A 16,050-nucleotide genomic window follows, 5' to 3' on the forward strand; every position below is an offset into this window, starting at 1 on the left:
AGCTCTGGGAGATGGTGAAGGACAGGGAAGCCTGGAGTGCTGCAGTCCATGGGGTCGCAAAGAGGTAGATACGACTTAGCAAATGAATAACAACAACAATCTGAGCAAAAGGCCACTCTCTCTTTCCGGTTACTAAAAACTTTGAGTTCATCCTTGATTTCTTTCTCTTAAACCCATGTCCAACTTATTAGAATATCCTGTTTGCTCTACCTTCAAAATATATCCCAAATGGAATGACTTCTCCTGACTTCCACAGTCACCACCAAGGTTTAAGTTCCTACAATGGGCTAAAGGTCCTGTGAAATATGCGGCTGCATCATCTCAACTTTTCACAACTCTGCTCAGCCACACAGGTCTCCCTGCTGTTCTGGAATGCACCACAAGGGTTATTTCCTTGTCCTGGAGTTCTCACCCCATCCACATGGCTCACTCCCTAAGCCTGGTTGTCTAAAAGCTTTCTTATTGAAGAAGTTTTCCTGACCACTCTGCAAAATAGTGTTGTTGTGTTTTAGTTGCTCAGTCATGTCTGACTCTTTGCGATCCTATGGACTGTAGCCCACCAGGCTCCTCTGTCCATGGGATTTCCCAGGCAAGAATGCTGGAGGGGGTGCCCATTTCCTTCTCCCCGGGATCTTCCCAACCAGGGATGGAACCTACGTCTCCTGCATTAGCAGGCAGATTCTATACCACTGAGCCATGGGGGACACCTGTATAAAATAGTACCTACCCTCAGAGTCCCTTTCACCCTTACTCAGCTTTGTTGTTCTCCAGCTGACAGCTACTTGACCTACCACCACAAGTCATAACAAGTTATGACTTTATTTATTCATTGCCATCCTTCCATAAGAATATACATTCTCAGAGGAGGAGAACTTCATTTTGGTCATTGCTATCATACACTGCCTGGGATACAACAGGAACTTAATACTTTGAAAATGATTGGATGAATGAGAAAATGAGATGGCAAAAAAAGCAGAGTCCATAATCTGGCAGTAACTTCCGGGTAGCAGAAAATAAAAGTTTTATGCACAAAGACATACATTTTATTACCACATTTTCACTTCTCCCCCCGACCCCAAAATCTAAAGCAAAGCAGAAAATGTGTTAGATTTCAGTTAACACATATGAATGTGTCTAGGAGAACGAATAACAGAGAGCAGGTGCTCAATCACTGCTTACCATCCTCTAAAGGGTAATTCGGAGGGACTTACCTTTGGAGCACACTGGAAATGCATTCCAGGCACCGGGAGGGTAGTGACATACATTGTGATACAGCGATATAGGTATAAAGTTCCAATGATAAAAAAGAATCTGCGCCCCACTATTGACCTAAGGGAAAAATAGGGATGGGGAAAAAATAGGTTTACTGGGGCTTTTTGATCCTAAAGGCAATATAAAATAAGGTTTAACAGAATAAAAAATATCTGCAGTTTTCTGAACTAAAGATTCACATACTGCGATCAATCTAGGTGGGTTGGGCCCCAAAGGTGTGATGAGTCTCTGGTGAGTTAAAGTAGTTTAAAGGTTAAACCACCACCACTCCTTAAAAAAGCACTCTTTGCCAGAGAATTCAATGAACCTCTCTATGTTGTCAGTCAATCCACTGCATTAATAAGCCCTCTCTTGGGAACACAGCAGTGGTATAAGCGAGCCACGGCCACAGAGGAATTTAGTAATGAGCTAAGGTGATGCTACATAATTGGGCACACAGGGAAATGGGACAACTCATTTAACTAAGTTATATAAGCAAGGGTTATTTGGGGACCATCCAAAAATATTCTGACAACTTCGGCATGAACTATTTTGTCTATGACTATAGAGATTTTCAGAGAATTATATTTTGAAGACGGTCAAAGGGTCCTCGTGCATTTAAGGATATTTAAGAGTGAAGCTGTAAATTTCACCCTTATTTTATGCATTCTTGATGAAAAGAGGCAAAAAAATTTAAAAATCTACAAGTCCTTTTTCACTTTGTATGTTTTGGTGGCGACGGCTGTCTTGACTAACATTAGTCCTGTCCTTTGCCCTCTGAGTCCTTAGTCTAAGGCAGTGGTTCCTAGAAGCTGGCTCTGAGCACACTGTCTCCAAAGGGAAAGGCTTTGCCTGTCTGCACCACTGCCTCATGGGCTCCTGAATGGGCATGGAAGTTCTGAAGATAGGACTTCACTAGTGGCTCAGGGGCTAAGACTCCTCGCTCCCAATGCAGGGGGCCTGGGTTCGATCCCCAATCAGGGAACTAGATCCCACATGCCGCAACTAAAGCTCCTGCATGCCACAACTAAGATCCAGGACAGCCAAATAAATATTTTTTAGAAAATAAAAAAGAGAGTTCTGAAGATGGCCCTGCTGTGCGGTCAGAGATGGGTCTATAAACTCTGGGCTCTGGGGATTAAGACATGGGTGAGACCCACAAAGCCCTTAGAATTACTAGTTGTAACTTTCCTAGTACATAAAATATATTACTCCAGGTCCCCCATTTTCAGAGCTCTCAAACTTCCCAAACCAGATCTTCCCAAAGATCTCTGGAAAAACAGACAGTTCCAGGCATGTGGCATATTTTAAGTTTTCTCTGAGACTGCAGTCTGCTGTGGATCAAGGTCTAATTCAGGTAACTGTTGAGACTTCTAATTTAAAGAATTATGTACAGATATAATTTTAGCTGTCTGTCTCCAAGAGCTATTTTAAGAAGATTCCAGGGTTCCTGGGGTCAAAATATATAGAGAAAAACCACCTTGACTAGTTGATGAAAGCATTTATTTATTGCAAGGCATCTCTTTCAAAGGCTTACTATTCTAGCATTGCCTTTTCTAGCACTGAAAAGGAACAGGTGATAAACACTGCTGACTGTCTCCATTTGGTTAAGTGAAAAACTATTCTCCCTTTGATTCAACCCCAGGCTCAAAAGGAACGCTCAAATGTGCTCCATGCTGTTAGACAAGGTGAAGTAATAAGCAAGAATTATTAGGAGTCAATTATATTCACTCCAGTATTCACAGTTCAGCAGTGCTCAGAACAGAAAATTAACTTAGAGGTGAAATATGCATTCTGCAGTCTTATTTAGTTTAAGAACTACTGCCAATTATTTTTCCCCCATCGCTTTGAAGGTGCTCTTAAGTGAGAGAGTGAGAGTACAAGCAGAATTTTTTATTCAGCTGGAATGTGCAAAACAAGTTATAAACATTACTCCACCAGTTACTAAAATGTTAGATCCGAACCTACCTGAAAAAGAAAAATTAGTGCGATTTCCCCCAACAAGTTTTTGCTGGTGGACTGTGACTGAAACAGTGGATGCTATTAAAATGCGTGGCTGGCTTATGTGACTACAAGTTTTGATGTGGTAAAACCGAAGATGGCCATGGAGAGGCAGGTAATAACAATCCTCTGGATGGACATTCAAACACACCAAGGCAGTAGTTCAGGCTGGAAGCCAGCTGCTAACCAAACCCTGGAAAATTTCTATTTTCACGGACATACACAAATAAAACTTTGCTCTAAAATAAAAGAGAGCAAATACCTTTGGCCTGAGCAGTCTCTCTTATATTGTGTCAATTCCAGACACTGAAAAGAAAAATGCTAAAAGTTTTTTAGCTTTTAGCATGAAGCATGTCATAACTAACACCTTCTGTAAGAAGTTCTAAGACAACTGACAGCTATGTGATTCACTTACACATATTGAGAGACATATTTTATTTACAAGAAAATGCTCAGGAATGACTTCAGTTTCTGGAACAAGTTTTCAAAACTGCAAACTTGATGTAGAACTCTTTAGCAAAGATATAGTGAACTCTTCAACTCTCAAAGCAACAACCAATTGAAAAAATAATACAGCATAAATTCCCTCTTCAAAAAATGATCTTGTGGCATTAACACTGAAATCCTATTTGACTCTGAAGTGTATTGAATACATTAGCATATATTATACTTTCAAAAGCCTTGTTTGTGGGCAATGTTTTGATCAAATTTATATTTGTGACTTAATCACTAGAATCTTAGCAAGAAAAAACATCTGAATGATGGCTGAGAAGAAAAGAGGAACTGAGGCCCCCCCCCTTTTTTTTAATGGGCTAGCAGTCTGAATTCACAGGGAAACAGAAATAACCACTTCAGAGCTATGTCCTATTTTTAAGTGTCTTCAAAGCAAAAGTACCTGGCTTACTACACTTCCTGATTTCTGCTATTCTAAAAAGGGAAGACTGAAGCCAGTGAACTAGCTGCTCCTTTGTGATGGCGTGAGGAAACTAGAAGGCCTGTTTACTACAGGTAAGTAAAACCCAAACTGCATGGACCCAGGTCTAAATGCAGTTTATTAAGCAAACTCCGGTGGTTGAATTGCTAATAGGCAAATGGAAAAGAAATGTAAAATCTGAGAACTCTTGAAGAGAGGCAAACCTCAAAGCCTGCTGTGATTGACTGTAGACCAATATAGTCATCACATTCTGAGTAACAGCCGACTACTTTCCCCACCTGTCAAGAGCCTGGAATAACATAAGCATGATGAAGTGAATGTATTCCTTTCCAAGCCTCTTAATGTATCATGCAAATACCATAGTGCCAAGTTGCTTGAAATCAGAACTGCACCTTAAATTTACAAGCTTTGAGTTATCCACCATAGCATTCCTGCACCTTTACACACACCTGCCACTTCCATACTGTTGCTCAATAAATGCTGATGGAATAACGACTGGATTTACTCAAGGTTGTAGATCTTTCTATCTCTTCTTTTCATCAAGTGCCTGGATAAGACTGAAGTTATCAGATAAAACCGAGAAAGAGCATTTCGATCACACATCTACTCACTTAAATATAAACTCCCATGGCAAACCCCCAAAACATGTTAGACCTTACTTACTTGTATCTCAAAAACAGCCACTGGGTGATCCATAATCCAACTAATATAATCCCATTTATTTCTGATACAGAAAATGCCCATTTCACCCGATCTATGTAATCAAAAAACTTGTCTGGGAGTGGAGGGCTGAGTTCCTTGGGAGGGACCCTCTCGTGCACAACCGTGATCATGACGGTTGTCAGGACAAGGTTGAAAAGAGCGTACACGAAAGCAATGCCCGTTTTCCACCACTCAAGGGGAAATTTGTTCCTCGCTTCTGTGGGCATAGCAATTTGGATGTAGTCCGGGTACTTTTTGGTGCTCTTCCGCAACCCATTGGATAAGCTCTTAGGTTTACTGTTGCCATTTTTGTTCTCTTCTTCGACAGGCTCAGGAGGTCTCGTGTAAGTGTTTGCAGGGTCATTGGTTTGATTTTCCATATGTTCCTCGAGTTTCGCTGTCTCTATGATATCCATTGTCCCCTGGTCTTCAGGTCAAAAAGGAGATGGTAAAGTTCTTGTTCTTTGAGGAAACTTGACTTTTTTTAATCCTTCTATTTCCAAGATCAACATGGACTCTTAAGACTGATCTTGTTTCCTAGTGCAAAACATAGATGGTCTCCATCTCTCTAGTGTTCCTCCTGGGCCACCATCTGCCATACGTTTACCACTTTCAGGAAAGGAAGTCAATTTTCTTTCCCCCAAAGATGTTACTATCCCACCTGGAAAAACAAAACAGAACTCTGTTCAGAAACCATGCTTGTCCACTTGCCAACCATCCAAAACAAAAACATTATCAAAATAAGGAAATAAATACCAAAGCCATTTGCTTTATAAATATATCGTCAGAACATAGTTAAAAGCTGCTGAGATGGAGTTTATTTATAAAACATTGAATTGTTTCATCTCGGAATTCTTCTCTTTTTGAGCTGATTTCAGTATAAATAGGAACATTCTAATAAACAATTCCTTTTCAATTTCTTTAAATAAAAGTCAGGACCCAGCATTGCAAACACTTCATCAGACAGTCTCACTTGTTGCTAATCATGAAGTCATAATAAGCCAGAACCTCCCCAGAGATCATATCATTCCTTCCTAAGACTGCATCTTCCCTATGAATCTTAAAAAATAAAACACTGTGAGGAGTTGCTTACATGTATGGAATACTTGTTACTCTCTGAATTTGTCGACTTTCTATTTTCATAGTAATCTTTAAGTGACTACTTTTCAGAACATATTCAAGACATTTTAAACGGTACTAACTCTGTTAATCCTTTTGCAGTCAGAGATTCACACCATACAGAAGGAACACTGACAGCCTACAAAATAACACAGTGAAAAGATACCAAAGCCTTACTAGCTATGTCTCATTTAGGGGGCAAACTCTACTGGTTTCTGGAAGAAGAAAATAATTTACTACAACCAACATAGTGAATTAGTAACTGAGAACATTTCCATGCATCATAATTTCTGTCCAACTATAGAAGCGGGCACCCAGAGGACCGGCTCAGAGGACTTACCCACCAGGACACCAGGACACCAGGACACCAGGATGATAGGTGCTCTTTGCTTGAAGCGCCACAGGCCCCAAAGAGCAGAGCCCTCTCTCCACAGCACAGAGCACCAGCACCACCTTTTATACGGGTCAGCAATACAGCCCCAGCTGTTCTCAATTTAGGAAAGCAGTATTTTCGTCCGGCTGGAGATCCCAGCCACCTAAAGAGGTTTCCAAACCTCGTAATTAGTCCCCACGCAGAGGACACTGCACAACTTAAGCACAAGCTTTTGCATTTTAAAGACCTCCCTTTCAGAGTGACCTCAGGGGGTGGAAATTGGGAGGAGGAAAAGCTCAAAGTGATGACAGCCAAGCCTTTATTTAACGAAAGAACAAGGAAAGAAAGTTAAAATGGCACAGACGGTATGGACAGGCAGTATTTGTTGACAGTTGTGAATGGCAAACAGATCAACCAGAAATGTTTATTGTGCACCTAAATGTCCCGACACTGATGGATATGTAGGGGCAAATCAAAAGAAGTTAAAAAAAAAAATACACGCCAACCAGAATGCCACCCAAAGAGCTCAGCGTCTAACTGAAGAGGCAGAACCCAAGTGATGAAACTTTGAAGACTGACTGGCATATTGTAAGAAGAAGAATGAGGTGGATGGCTAGATCAGAATGTAGCTCTAGTTGTGTCCCAAAAATGTGTCCAGAGAAAGGCACTGTCCGTTTCCGAGGAAGTGAAAGCAAGAGGAAAGTTAGCCTAGCAGGGCTAGGTGGATCACTAAGAGATGGAGATCCGCTAAGAGCGATTACCCCTCACCTTTCTCCTGGCCCTGGGAAAAGCCTCCAGATACTAAGGCATCAGAGCACAGTGAAAAAGGACCAGGGCCCCTCTCTGTAAAATAGGCCTAACAGAGACTCTCTGCACTGCCCTGGCTCAGTGTTGTGGGAAGACTAGGTATAACGAAGAGGTGACTCAGTAAGGTATTTTCCAAAACAAACCATCAACACCATGTCAACTCCTTCTAATGGAGGTACCAAAGCACTGGGTCAGCCAGTGCTTGTTTCTTTTTGCCAACTTCAGGCTACACCACTCATAGCATCCTGCCAAACTATCATCCAAATTCCATCCAACTTTACTACTCCACAACTGCTCTGCATTTGATGTTTGTAGGGGAAAGAAGCTTGTAATTTTGAAGCCCAGGTCCACTCTAGCAGACATACAGATGGTCTTTAAAAGGTAGCTACCTAATTCTGGAACATAGAATGTAGAACAGAAGAAAATAGTTGCTTTTTTTTTTTTTTAAAGAGGAAGCATCCAGCTATCTACCTACTGGGACAAGTGTGCGAATGACTGAAATAATTAATCATAAAGAGCTTTGTGCTCCTGGGAGGAAGAGCACTCTGAGGACAAAGCCTGTTTATTGTCATTAGTGGCAGGATTGATGTTTTCCTTGGGGTTTCATTAAGAAGATTAAATATACAAAGCACATCATCATGTGTCAACCAATCTTGGGACGCAATGTTCATCATCACGACGATCATTACAACACACTCATTCCCACGGTGAGACTCTCCTACCAGCAAGTATCTGGAAAGTGACAAAAGCCACAGCAGTTCCTCCTGAGGCTGGCAACCCCGTTAGGTCATTGGTTTAGGGTATACTCTGCCAGAGCACAAGCAGATGAAAAGCTTTCCAAGTCTTCTTACATTGCAAAACACTGCAAGTTAGTCTAGACAATATTTTAAAAGTTTAAGATCCCTATAGACTAATCTTGCTTTTGAAGGCAAGTGCAAAACTCAGAAACTGTTAGTTTAATAACACCGCTTTGCTAGGGCTTTTTTTTTTTTTTTTTTCTTTAAGACCAAAGTATAATTTACTCCAGAAATACAAGCTTGCAAATTAGGAGGTAACTGTAATTTGTATTTTACTAAATACAAAGAAATGTAAACCAAAAAGATATGATCATCTTGCTGCTGCTGCTGCTGCTAAGTCACTTCAGTCGTGTCCGACTCTGTGCAACCCCAGAGACGGCAGCCCACCAGGCTCCCCCATCCCTGGGATTCTCCAGGCAAGAACACTGGAGTGGCTTGCCATTTCCTTCTCCAATGCATGAAAGTGAAGTCGCTCAGTCGTGTCCAACTCTAGCAACCCCATGGACTGCAGCCTACCAGGCTCCTCTGTCCATGGGATTTTCCAGGCAAAAGTACTGGAGTGGGGTGCCATCGCCTTCTCCGATGATCATCTTGAGTGATGTTTAAAAGGCACTGATAAAATTCACTATCCACTTGATCTGGGGGAGAGAAAGCACTCAACAGTAGGAACAAAAGTATATATATATACAGCTATGCTCTTTCAATGCCAATATCACAATTTTAGCTGTGTAAAATGTGTTCTAATATCTACTGGGAAAAAAAATCCTATACTTTTCATCCCTAAGGGAACCTCAGGATCTTTCTGTCAAATTATAAGAAAATACACACTTATGTTTATATGTTTTATTTTACCTCTGTTATACCATAAAGGGTTTGATCTTACCATATTAAAATACATTAATCACTTTCTCTTAATAATCCCAATAGTATTTTTCCTGTAATTTGACAAAATGATTCTATGGTTCATCAAGGAGTAAGAATGGGAGCAGCAGAAGCTTTGTACCAGTAGATATTGCATTACACAACTAATATTGGGGCAATGGCACCCAGTTATTCTATTTTGGGAAGTTATCTCAAGGCAATAAGGATGCACACAAAATATTTCTACAAGTATGCTTTCAATACATTTATAAGCAGAAATTAGAAACACTCTAATATCCAACAATAGGGAGTTAAATAAATTACAGCCATCATAATATACTTAACACACTGTTTTTGGATACAGTAACGACAAAACTGTGAGACAAGTACATAAATACTACATAAGAAGGATGCAGTATCACATTAAGTACAGAGTTAGATCTGGGAAAGTGTAGAGGGCTTCCCTGGTAGTTCAGACAGTAAAGAATCTGCCCACAATGCGGGAGACCTGGGTTTGATCCCTGGGATGGGAAGATCCCCTGGAGGAGACCATGGCAACCCATTTCAGTATTCTTGCCTCAGTAATTCCTATCAGAGCTTCAGTTCAGTGCAGTCGCCCAGTCGTACCCAACTCTTTGCAACCCCATAAATCGCAGCATGACAGGCCTCCCTGTCCATCACCAACTCCCGGAGTGCTCCCATCATGTCTATTGAGTCGGTGATGCCATCCAGCCATCTCATCCTCTGTCGTCCCCTTCTCCTCCTGCCCCCAATCCCTCCCAGCATCAGAGTCTTTTCCAATGAGTCAACTCTTCACATGAGGTGACCAAAGTATTGGAGTTTCAGCTTCAACATCAGTCCTTCCAATGAACACCCAGGACTGATCTCCTTTAGGATGGACTGGTTGGATCTCCTTGCAGTCCAAGGGACTCTCAAGAGTCTTCTCCAACACCACACTTCAAAAGCATCAATTCTTTGGTGCTCAACTTTCTTCACAGTCCAACTCTCACATCCATACGTGACCACTGGAAAAACCATAGCCTTGACTAGACAGACTTTTGTTGGCAAAGTAATGTCTCTGCTTTTTAATATGCTGTCTAGGTTGGTCATAACTTTCCTTCCAAGGAGTAAGTGTCTTTTAATTTCATGGTCTACCAAAAATGGAAAAGGAGTAATGTAACAGAGTTTCAAGGCTTGAAGAAAAGGTGCAAGTGTGCGGTTTATGACTCACTCCCAGTTCTGATCTGAGGCTCATGGCTGCATTCCACAGAGGAGACCAAGCACAGACATGAGCTCCAGTCAACAGGCTAAGGAGCACTTTGCTTGTTAAAGTTGTATGTTGACCTGGTTGGGCATCTGGAGTGGTTAAAAAGATAAGATGTATTAAGTGTGTAAATATAGTTTAAAAATTAAGGAAACTTATTGAAGTCTATGCCAAAGCCTTTGACTGTGTGGATCACAATAAACTGTGGAAAATTCTGAAAGAGATGGGAATACCAGACCACCTGATCTGCCTCTTGAGAAATTTGTATGCAGGTCAGGAAGCAACAGTTAGAACTGGACATGGAACAACAGACTGGTTCCAAATAGGAAAAGGAGTTCATCAAGGCTGTATATTGTCACCCTGTTTATTTAACTTATATGCAGAGTACATCATGAGAAACACTGGACTGGAAGAAACACAAGTTGGAATCAAGATTGCCGGGAGAACTATCAATAACCTCAGATATGCAGATGACACCACCCTTATGGCAGAAAATGAAGAGGAACTCAAAAGCCTCTTGATGAAGGTGAAAGTGGAGAGTGAAAAAGTTGGCTTAAAGCTCAACATTCAGAAAACGAAGATCATGGCATCCGGTCCCATCACTTCATGGGAAATAGATGGGGAAACAGTGGAAACAGTGTCAGATTTTATTTTTCTGGGTTCCAAAATCACTACAGACGGTGACTGCAGCCATGAAATTAAAAGATGCTTACTCCTTGGAAGGAAAGTTATGACCAACCTAGATAGCATATTCAAAAGCAGAGACATTACTTTGCCAACAAAGGTTCATCTAGTCAAGGCTATGGTTTTTCCTGTGGTCATGTATGGATGTGAAAGTTGGACTGTGAAGAAGGCTGAGCGCCTAAGAATTGATGCTTTTGAAGTGTGGTGTTGGAGAAGACTCTTGAGAGTCCCTTGGACTGCAAGGAGATCCAACCAGTCCATTCTGAAAGAGATCAGCCCTGGGATTTCTTTGGAAGGAATGATGCTAAAGCTGAAACTCCAATACTTTGGCCACCTCATGCGAAGAGTTGACTCATTGGAAAAGACTGATGCTGGGAGGGATGGGGGGCAAGAGGAGAAGGGGACGACAGAGGATGAGATGGCTGGATGGCATCACTGACTCAATGGACGTGAGTCTCAGTGAACTCCAGGAGTTGGTGATGGACAGGGAGGCTGGGCATGCTGTGGTTCATGGGGTCGCAAAGAGTTGGACCTGACTGAGCGACTGATCTGATCTGATCTGATCTGATTGAAGTCTATATGTGGGTTTCAATGTTCAAAAAGATGTAATCTGTTGAAGATAGAGGTTAAACACTGACCAAAGAGAATGTGTTGCTAACATCCAGAAATCACAATTATGAATGAAAGAGATTTAGATGTTGCTTAAAGGCTTAAGAAAAACAAGGTCTTGAAACAGAGTTGAATGATCAATGCAAACAAAAGAGCTGATGAGTTTCTTAACAGACTACTAAAGCTTTGTTGCTGCTGCTAAGTCGCTTCAGTCGTGTCCAACTCTGTGCAACCCCGTAGACGGCAGCCCACCAGGCTCCCCCGTCCCTGAGATTCTCCAGGCAAGAACACCGGAGTGGGTTGCCATCTCCTTCTCCAATGCATGAAAGTGAAAAGTGAAAGTGAAGTTGCTCAGTCGTCTCCAACTCTTAGCGACCTACCAGCCCTTAAAAAAGAAAACCCAGGGGCTTCCCTGGTGGTTCAGCGTAAAGAGGCTGCCTTCCGATATAGGAGACACAGGTTCGATCCCTGATCCTGGAAGACCCCACATACCACAGAGCAACTAACGGCCTGCCCCACAATTACCAACCTTGTACTCTGCAGCCTGGGAGCTGTACCTCCTGAGCTCACACGGGCAACTCCTGAAGCCTGCATACCCTAGAGCCTGTGCTCCACAAGAGAAGCCACCACAGTGAGAAGCCTGAACACAACAGTTCGAGAGTAGCCTGTGCAGCAACCGAGACCTGGCATGGAAATCAACCAATCAATCAATAAAATCTAAAAAAGAAAAAAAAAAAACCCCAATGTCACCATAAAGCCATGAAAAAGTCAAGCTGTAGAATAAAATGGACACAACATCATAGTTCGCAAATGTGTGTCGGGTACTGTGCTTTGGGTATTATATAATTAATCCTTAGAACAACATTAGGAAATATTTTTAAATATTTATTCATTAGCTGCGTTGGGTCTTAGTTGTGCACACGGTTCTTCCTTGCATGACTCGGGATCTTTCAGCATGGCACATGGACTCTCTAGTGATGGCAAGCAGGCTCAGGGGTTGTGGTACGTGGGCTCCAGCGTGCACAGGCAGCATGTGGGCTTAGTTGCTCCAGGCCATGTGGGATCTTAGTTCCCCGACCAGAGATCAAACCTACCGAACCTACCCTGCATTGCAAGGTGGTTTTCTCAACCATGGGACCACCAGGGAAATCCCAGGAAATATTTTAAAGAAAAGAAGTTGAGATCATGTGAAGTGCTCAAGATCAGACAGGTAGGAAGTGGCAGAGCTCAGATCTGAACCAGGAATTCGATCTCAGGAGCCCCTGTTCTGTCACAGAGGTCAACAATATAGTCAGTGAAAACGATCGAGACAATCAGTTACAAGCTTTTTTAAAAAAAAAAGGAGAGATGCATAAACACATAGGAAAGTCTCCAGAAAATATAGGCATTTTTAAATCTTTATAATTTTGAAGAAATTAATATAAACTTAGAAAAAAAATTTAATATATAAATCACCTCTCTTGAGGGGAGAGGGGAGGAGCCTATGAAGTATTTCCCTGTTACCCATATTTCCCTTTTAATTATAAGTACTGTAACAAACACACCACTATAATAAATTTATAATATAGATATATTGCTATGTTAACAGGATCCCAGTTTAGCTAAGAAATTTCACGCCTATAAAAGTTTTTTCAGAGACCAAGACATCTTAGCTTTTCCTTACTAACATTCTTAGAGCTTAATTTACTTGTAAAAATCCTCCTGCCTAAAATGGATAGGCGTTAGTTAGTATGATTACAGAAACAAGGGTGCCTTGTGAATCATGGCATTCTGTTTCAGAAATGCCCATAAAATTTGCTAAATATTTTTACTAACAAGTTCTTGAAAACTGAAAAGAAGACTCCCTGTTTAATTAATAAGAAACTGATCATATATATTTGTGAAATACTTTCCCAAAAAAGTTACATGGAAAGGCATCTTTGCCAGAGCCTTACAGGCCCCACATCTGTATAAGAGTGACAGATTTAAATCAGGGGAATGGGAAGGCCTGGAAGGTAGCTTTGTGACACTATTCTGAGAATGGACTGGGAAAAAAAACTTAATTTAAAAGACAAGAATTAAATAAGCAGCTACTGTAATGACTGTAATTCTGAACTCGGGGAGAGTGATGCTTGGGTAGAGAATAAACATTTTGATTTCTGGTACTAATTTGCTATCCCACACTAAGACAGACTAGACAACTTTAGTTCTATAACTAGTTGTTATAAGAGGAAGACTCAGCCTATCAGTGGTGGTTGCTGGTAGGAATGGAGAGAGACTACAAATAGGCTGCCATTTTCTTTTTGGGGTGACGGAAATGTTCTAAAATTAGATCATGATGGTGGCTGCACAATTCTGTAAATTTACTAAAAATCATTCAACGATATGCTTAAAACACATACATTTTATAGGATGAAAGTCATAACTCAATTAAGCTGTACTCTTAAAAAAAAAAAAAAAAAAGCTATAGCCCATCAAGACACATAGTTTCTAAAGACTTAGAAACCAAAGACTGACCCATGTTCTATTATTATATATTGCAGGCTCACTTATCCCTTTAAAGTGTTGTTATTTACCAGCTGAGCACTTCCTCAGCAGTGACTGAAATAACATACATTTTAAAGTTTTCTACAGACAGGATCAAGAACCCGCCAATAAAATGCAAACTGTTTAACAAAATTTGTGTAAACTGTGCTCCAAAAATAAACTGATAAGTAAATAAGATGAAGTGACAAAAAACAGATGGGTTTTCTAACAGAATTCATCAAAATTTACTATGAGTTGGACCTCAAGGGGGAAAAGTGAGGGTCTGTTTTCTTTCTCACTATTTAAAAAAAATTGGTCACTTTAACTGGCGAGGTAGTTTAATACTTGTTGAAATGAATATTTATTGACACAGAGCAAATATTAGCTGTGCAAATTTGAAAACAATAAATTTGGACTCGGGTATTTCACAAGAAGTGATCATCTGGGGTCTGTCCACAGGGCGGTGCCGCACTCAGCCAGCAGTAACTGTTTCTGATGTCACTCAGTTTGATAGAATAAAGTACCTTCACTAAAATCTGCTGTGCAAAGTGTTCCATAGGATGTTTTCAATCTTGTCTTCTACTTCTTGTTCATCTTTTTATTGATGGCTGGAGAACTCCAAAGATTAGATTCAATTCCAGGAGAGGAATCTTAGAGGTGGAGTCCCAGGGAAAGACAATTTTAACAATCCCTGGTACGTTGTAGAACACGTAGTAACAAGGAAAATGAATGAACAAATGCATAAATAGGGGAATGAGCAAGTAGATGGACAGATTAGATAAGTAATCAGACAGACAGATGAGACCCTGAAGATAGAAGAGGGCTATAAAACAAGGTCCAAAGCTAGGGAATATTTTAAATAATCCTTTATGTTTCTTGGGGATCTAAAGCAGAGGTTCTCAGAGTTAAGGGGTAGAGTGGGGGAACACATGTTTTTCCCAAATACTGGATGATGTCTGCCCCAAGCCCCTTTCCCCGCCTCCATTCCTGATACATCTAGGAGTTCAGACAATTTCTGGAGGGTGAGGGTGGGTGGGCTTTCCAGGTGGGTTCTCCCTCCTTTGCCTGCGCGTCTGCAGGGTTTAGAAGAAAGAACAAGGCAGGAAACTTCTGCTTCCCACCCCTTTATGTATTTACAGCCCGCATGATAAACCCAGGACCCTGGGGAATAAGTAAAGAGGGTTGAAGTCTGGTATTTGTGGTAAAATGCTTACATCTACTGCAGCAGGCAAGCAAAGACCTTCCTGATAATTTAAACAGACATTTGTTCCTTTAACACCCTGAACTGTGATTCTATTAATTTCCGAGCAACCCTGTCCAAGAGGTGTTTGGTCAGAGAATTATTCCGCGCTAACTGGTACCACCTGCTCCTTGTTTAATGGTCAAACAAAGTGGAAAGCGCCAGCTTAGCAGAAACACCCTGGGGGCTGTATCAGAAAGGTTAAGGCTAACAGCCTAACTGAACAACAGTGGTAATTATCTGCTGCTTCATCTCTAGCTTCCGTATATACCCCAAAGATTTACACACCTAGAAACTGATTCCCGGAGGTTTTAATAATTATTACTCTGTAGTAGGAGTCTGCACAGATTACCTACTCAAGTGAGAGGTTTCTAAAAATCATAAAAAACACATTCCATTTAATATTTTCAAAAGAGAGTGGAACTTATATTTGCTTCTAACAGTGGCTGGTCTGAGAGCAAAGCAGAAGCTGGGTCTAACAGCTTAACCTTATACTCTCTAAAACATACATTTTCTAAACCATATTAGAGATCTCATTCTAAATAAATAAAGAGATCACAAAGTCAACAGCATATTTCGTCAACATAAACAACAACAAACTTTCTAGATTTGGAAGCGTAGTCTCTTACTCTAGGAAAACTGTGAGAAGGAAAAAAAGAACAGTTTCTTCAAAATAATTTCATAACTCTTTCCTTTAATAAAGCTCCTTTACTACATGCCTTTCAGATTATTTTAAAATATCTTTTGATTTCTCCCTTTACCATGTCATGACCAAACTTGGTGTCTGATTTATACAATTTCAAAAAGTTTGCATAAAATAATTAATCGGCTATTTAAATGAGTTTTTAAAAAACTGACATCTTGGAACTTTGCTTGATGTTTATGAATACATTAGAAGAAAGT

General features: G+C 40.8%; 1 protein-coding gene across 14 annotated transcripts in view; it reads right to left on the reverse strand.

Annotated features, from left to right (window-relative positions):
* The window catches only part of SGMS2 (sphingomyelin synthase 2), a 98,444-nt gene that overhangs the window by 20,045 nt on the left and 62,349 nt on the right, over window positions 1-16,050 (reverse strand). For 11 of the 14 annotated variants that reach the window (XM_010805900.4, XM_005207619.5, XM_015471498.3 and 8 more), the window contains 2 exons: window positions 4,850-5,549; window positions 1,212-1,329 (listed from right to left, as the gene is read on the reverse strand). In XM_010805900.4, coding sequence (XP_010804202.1) covers window positions 1,212-1,329; window positions 4,850-5,304 — 573 coding nt within the window. In that variant the 5' untranslated portion in view covers window positions 5,305-5,549. Of the gene's footprint in view, window positions 1-1,211; window positions 1,330-4,849; window positions 5,550-5,644; window positions 6,325-6,347; window positions 8,186-16,050 lie in introns of those variants that run through there. The other 3 variants (XM_059887516.1, XM_024993219.2, NM_001205877.3) reach the window with 3 other exon arrangements.

This window comes from Bos taurus, chromosome 6 (genome assembly GCF_002263795.3).
Source record: "Bos taurus isolate L1 Dominette 01449 registration number 42190680 breed Hereford chromosome 6, ARS-UCD2.0, whole genome shotgun sequence".
Lineage (NCBI taxonomy): Eukaryota > Metazoa > Chordata > Mammalia > Artiodactyla > Bovidae > Bos > Bos taurus.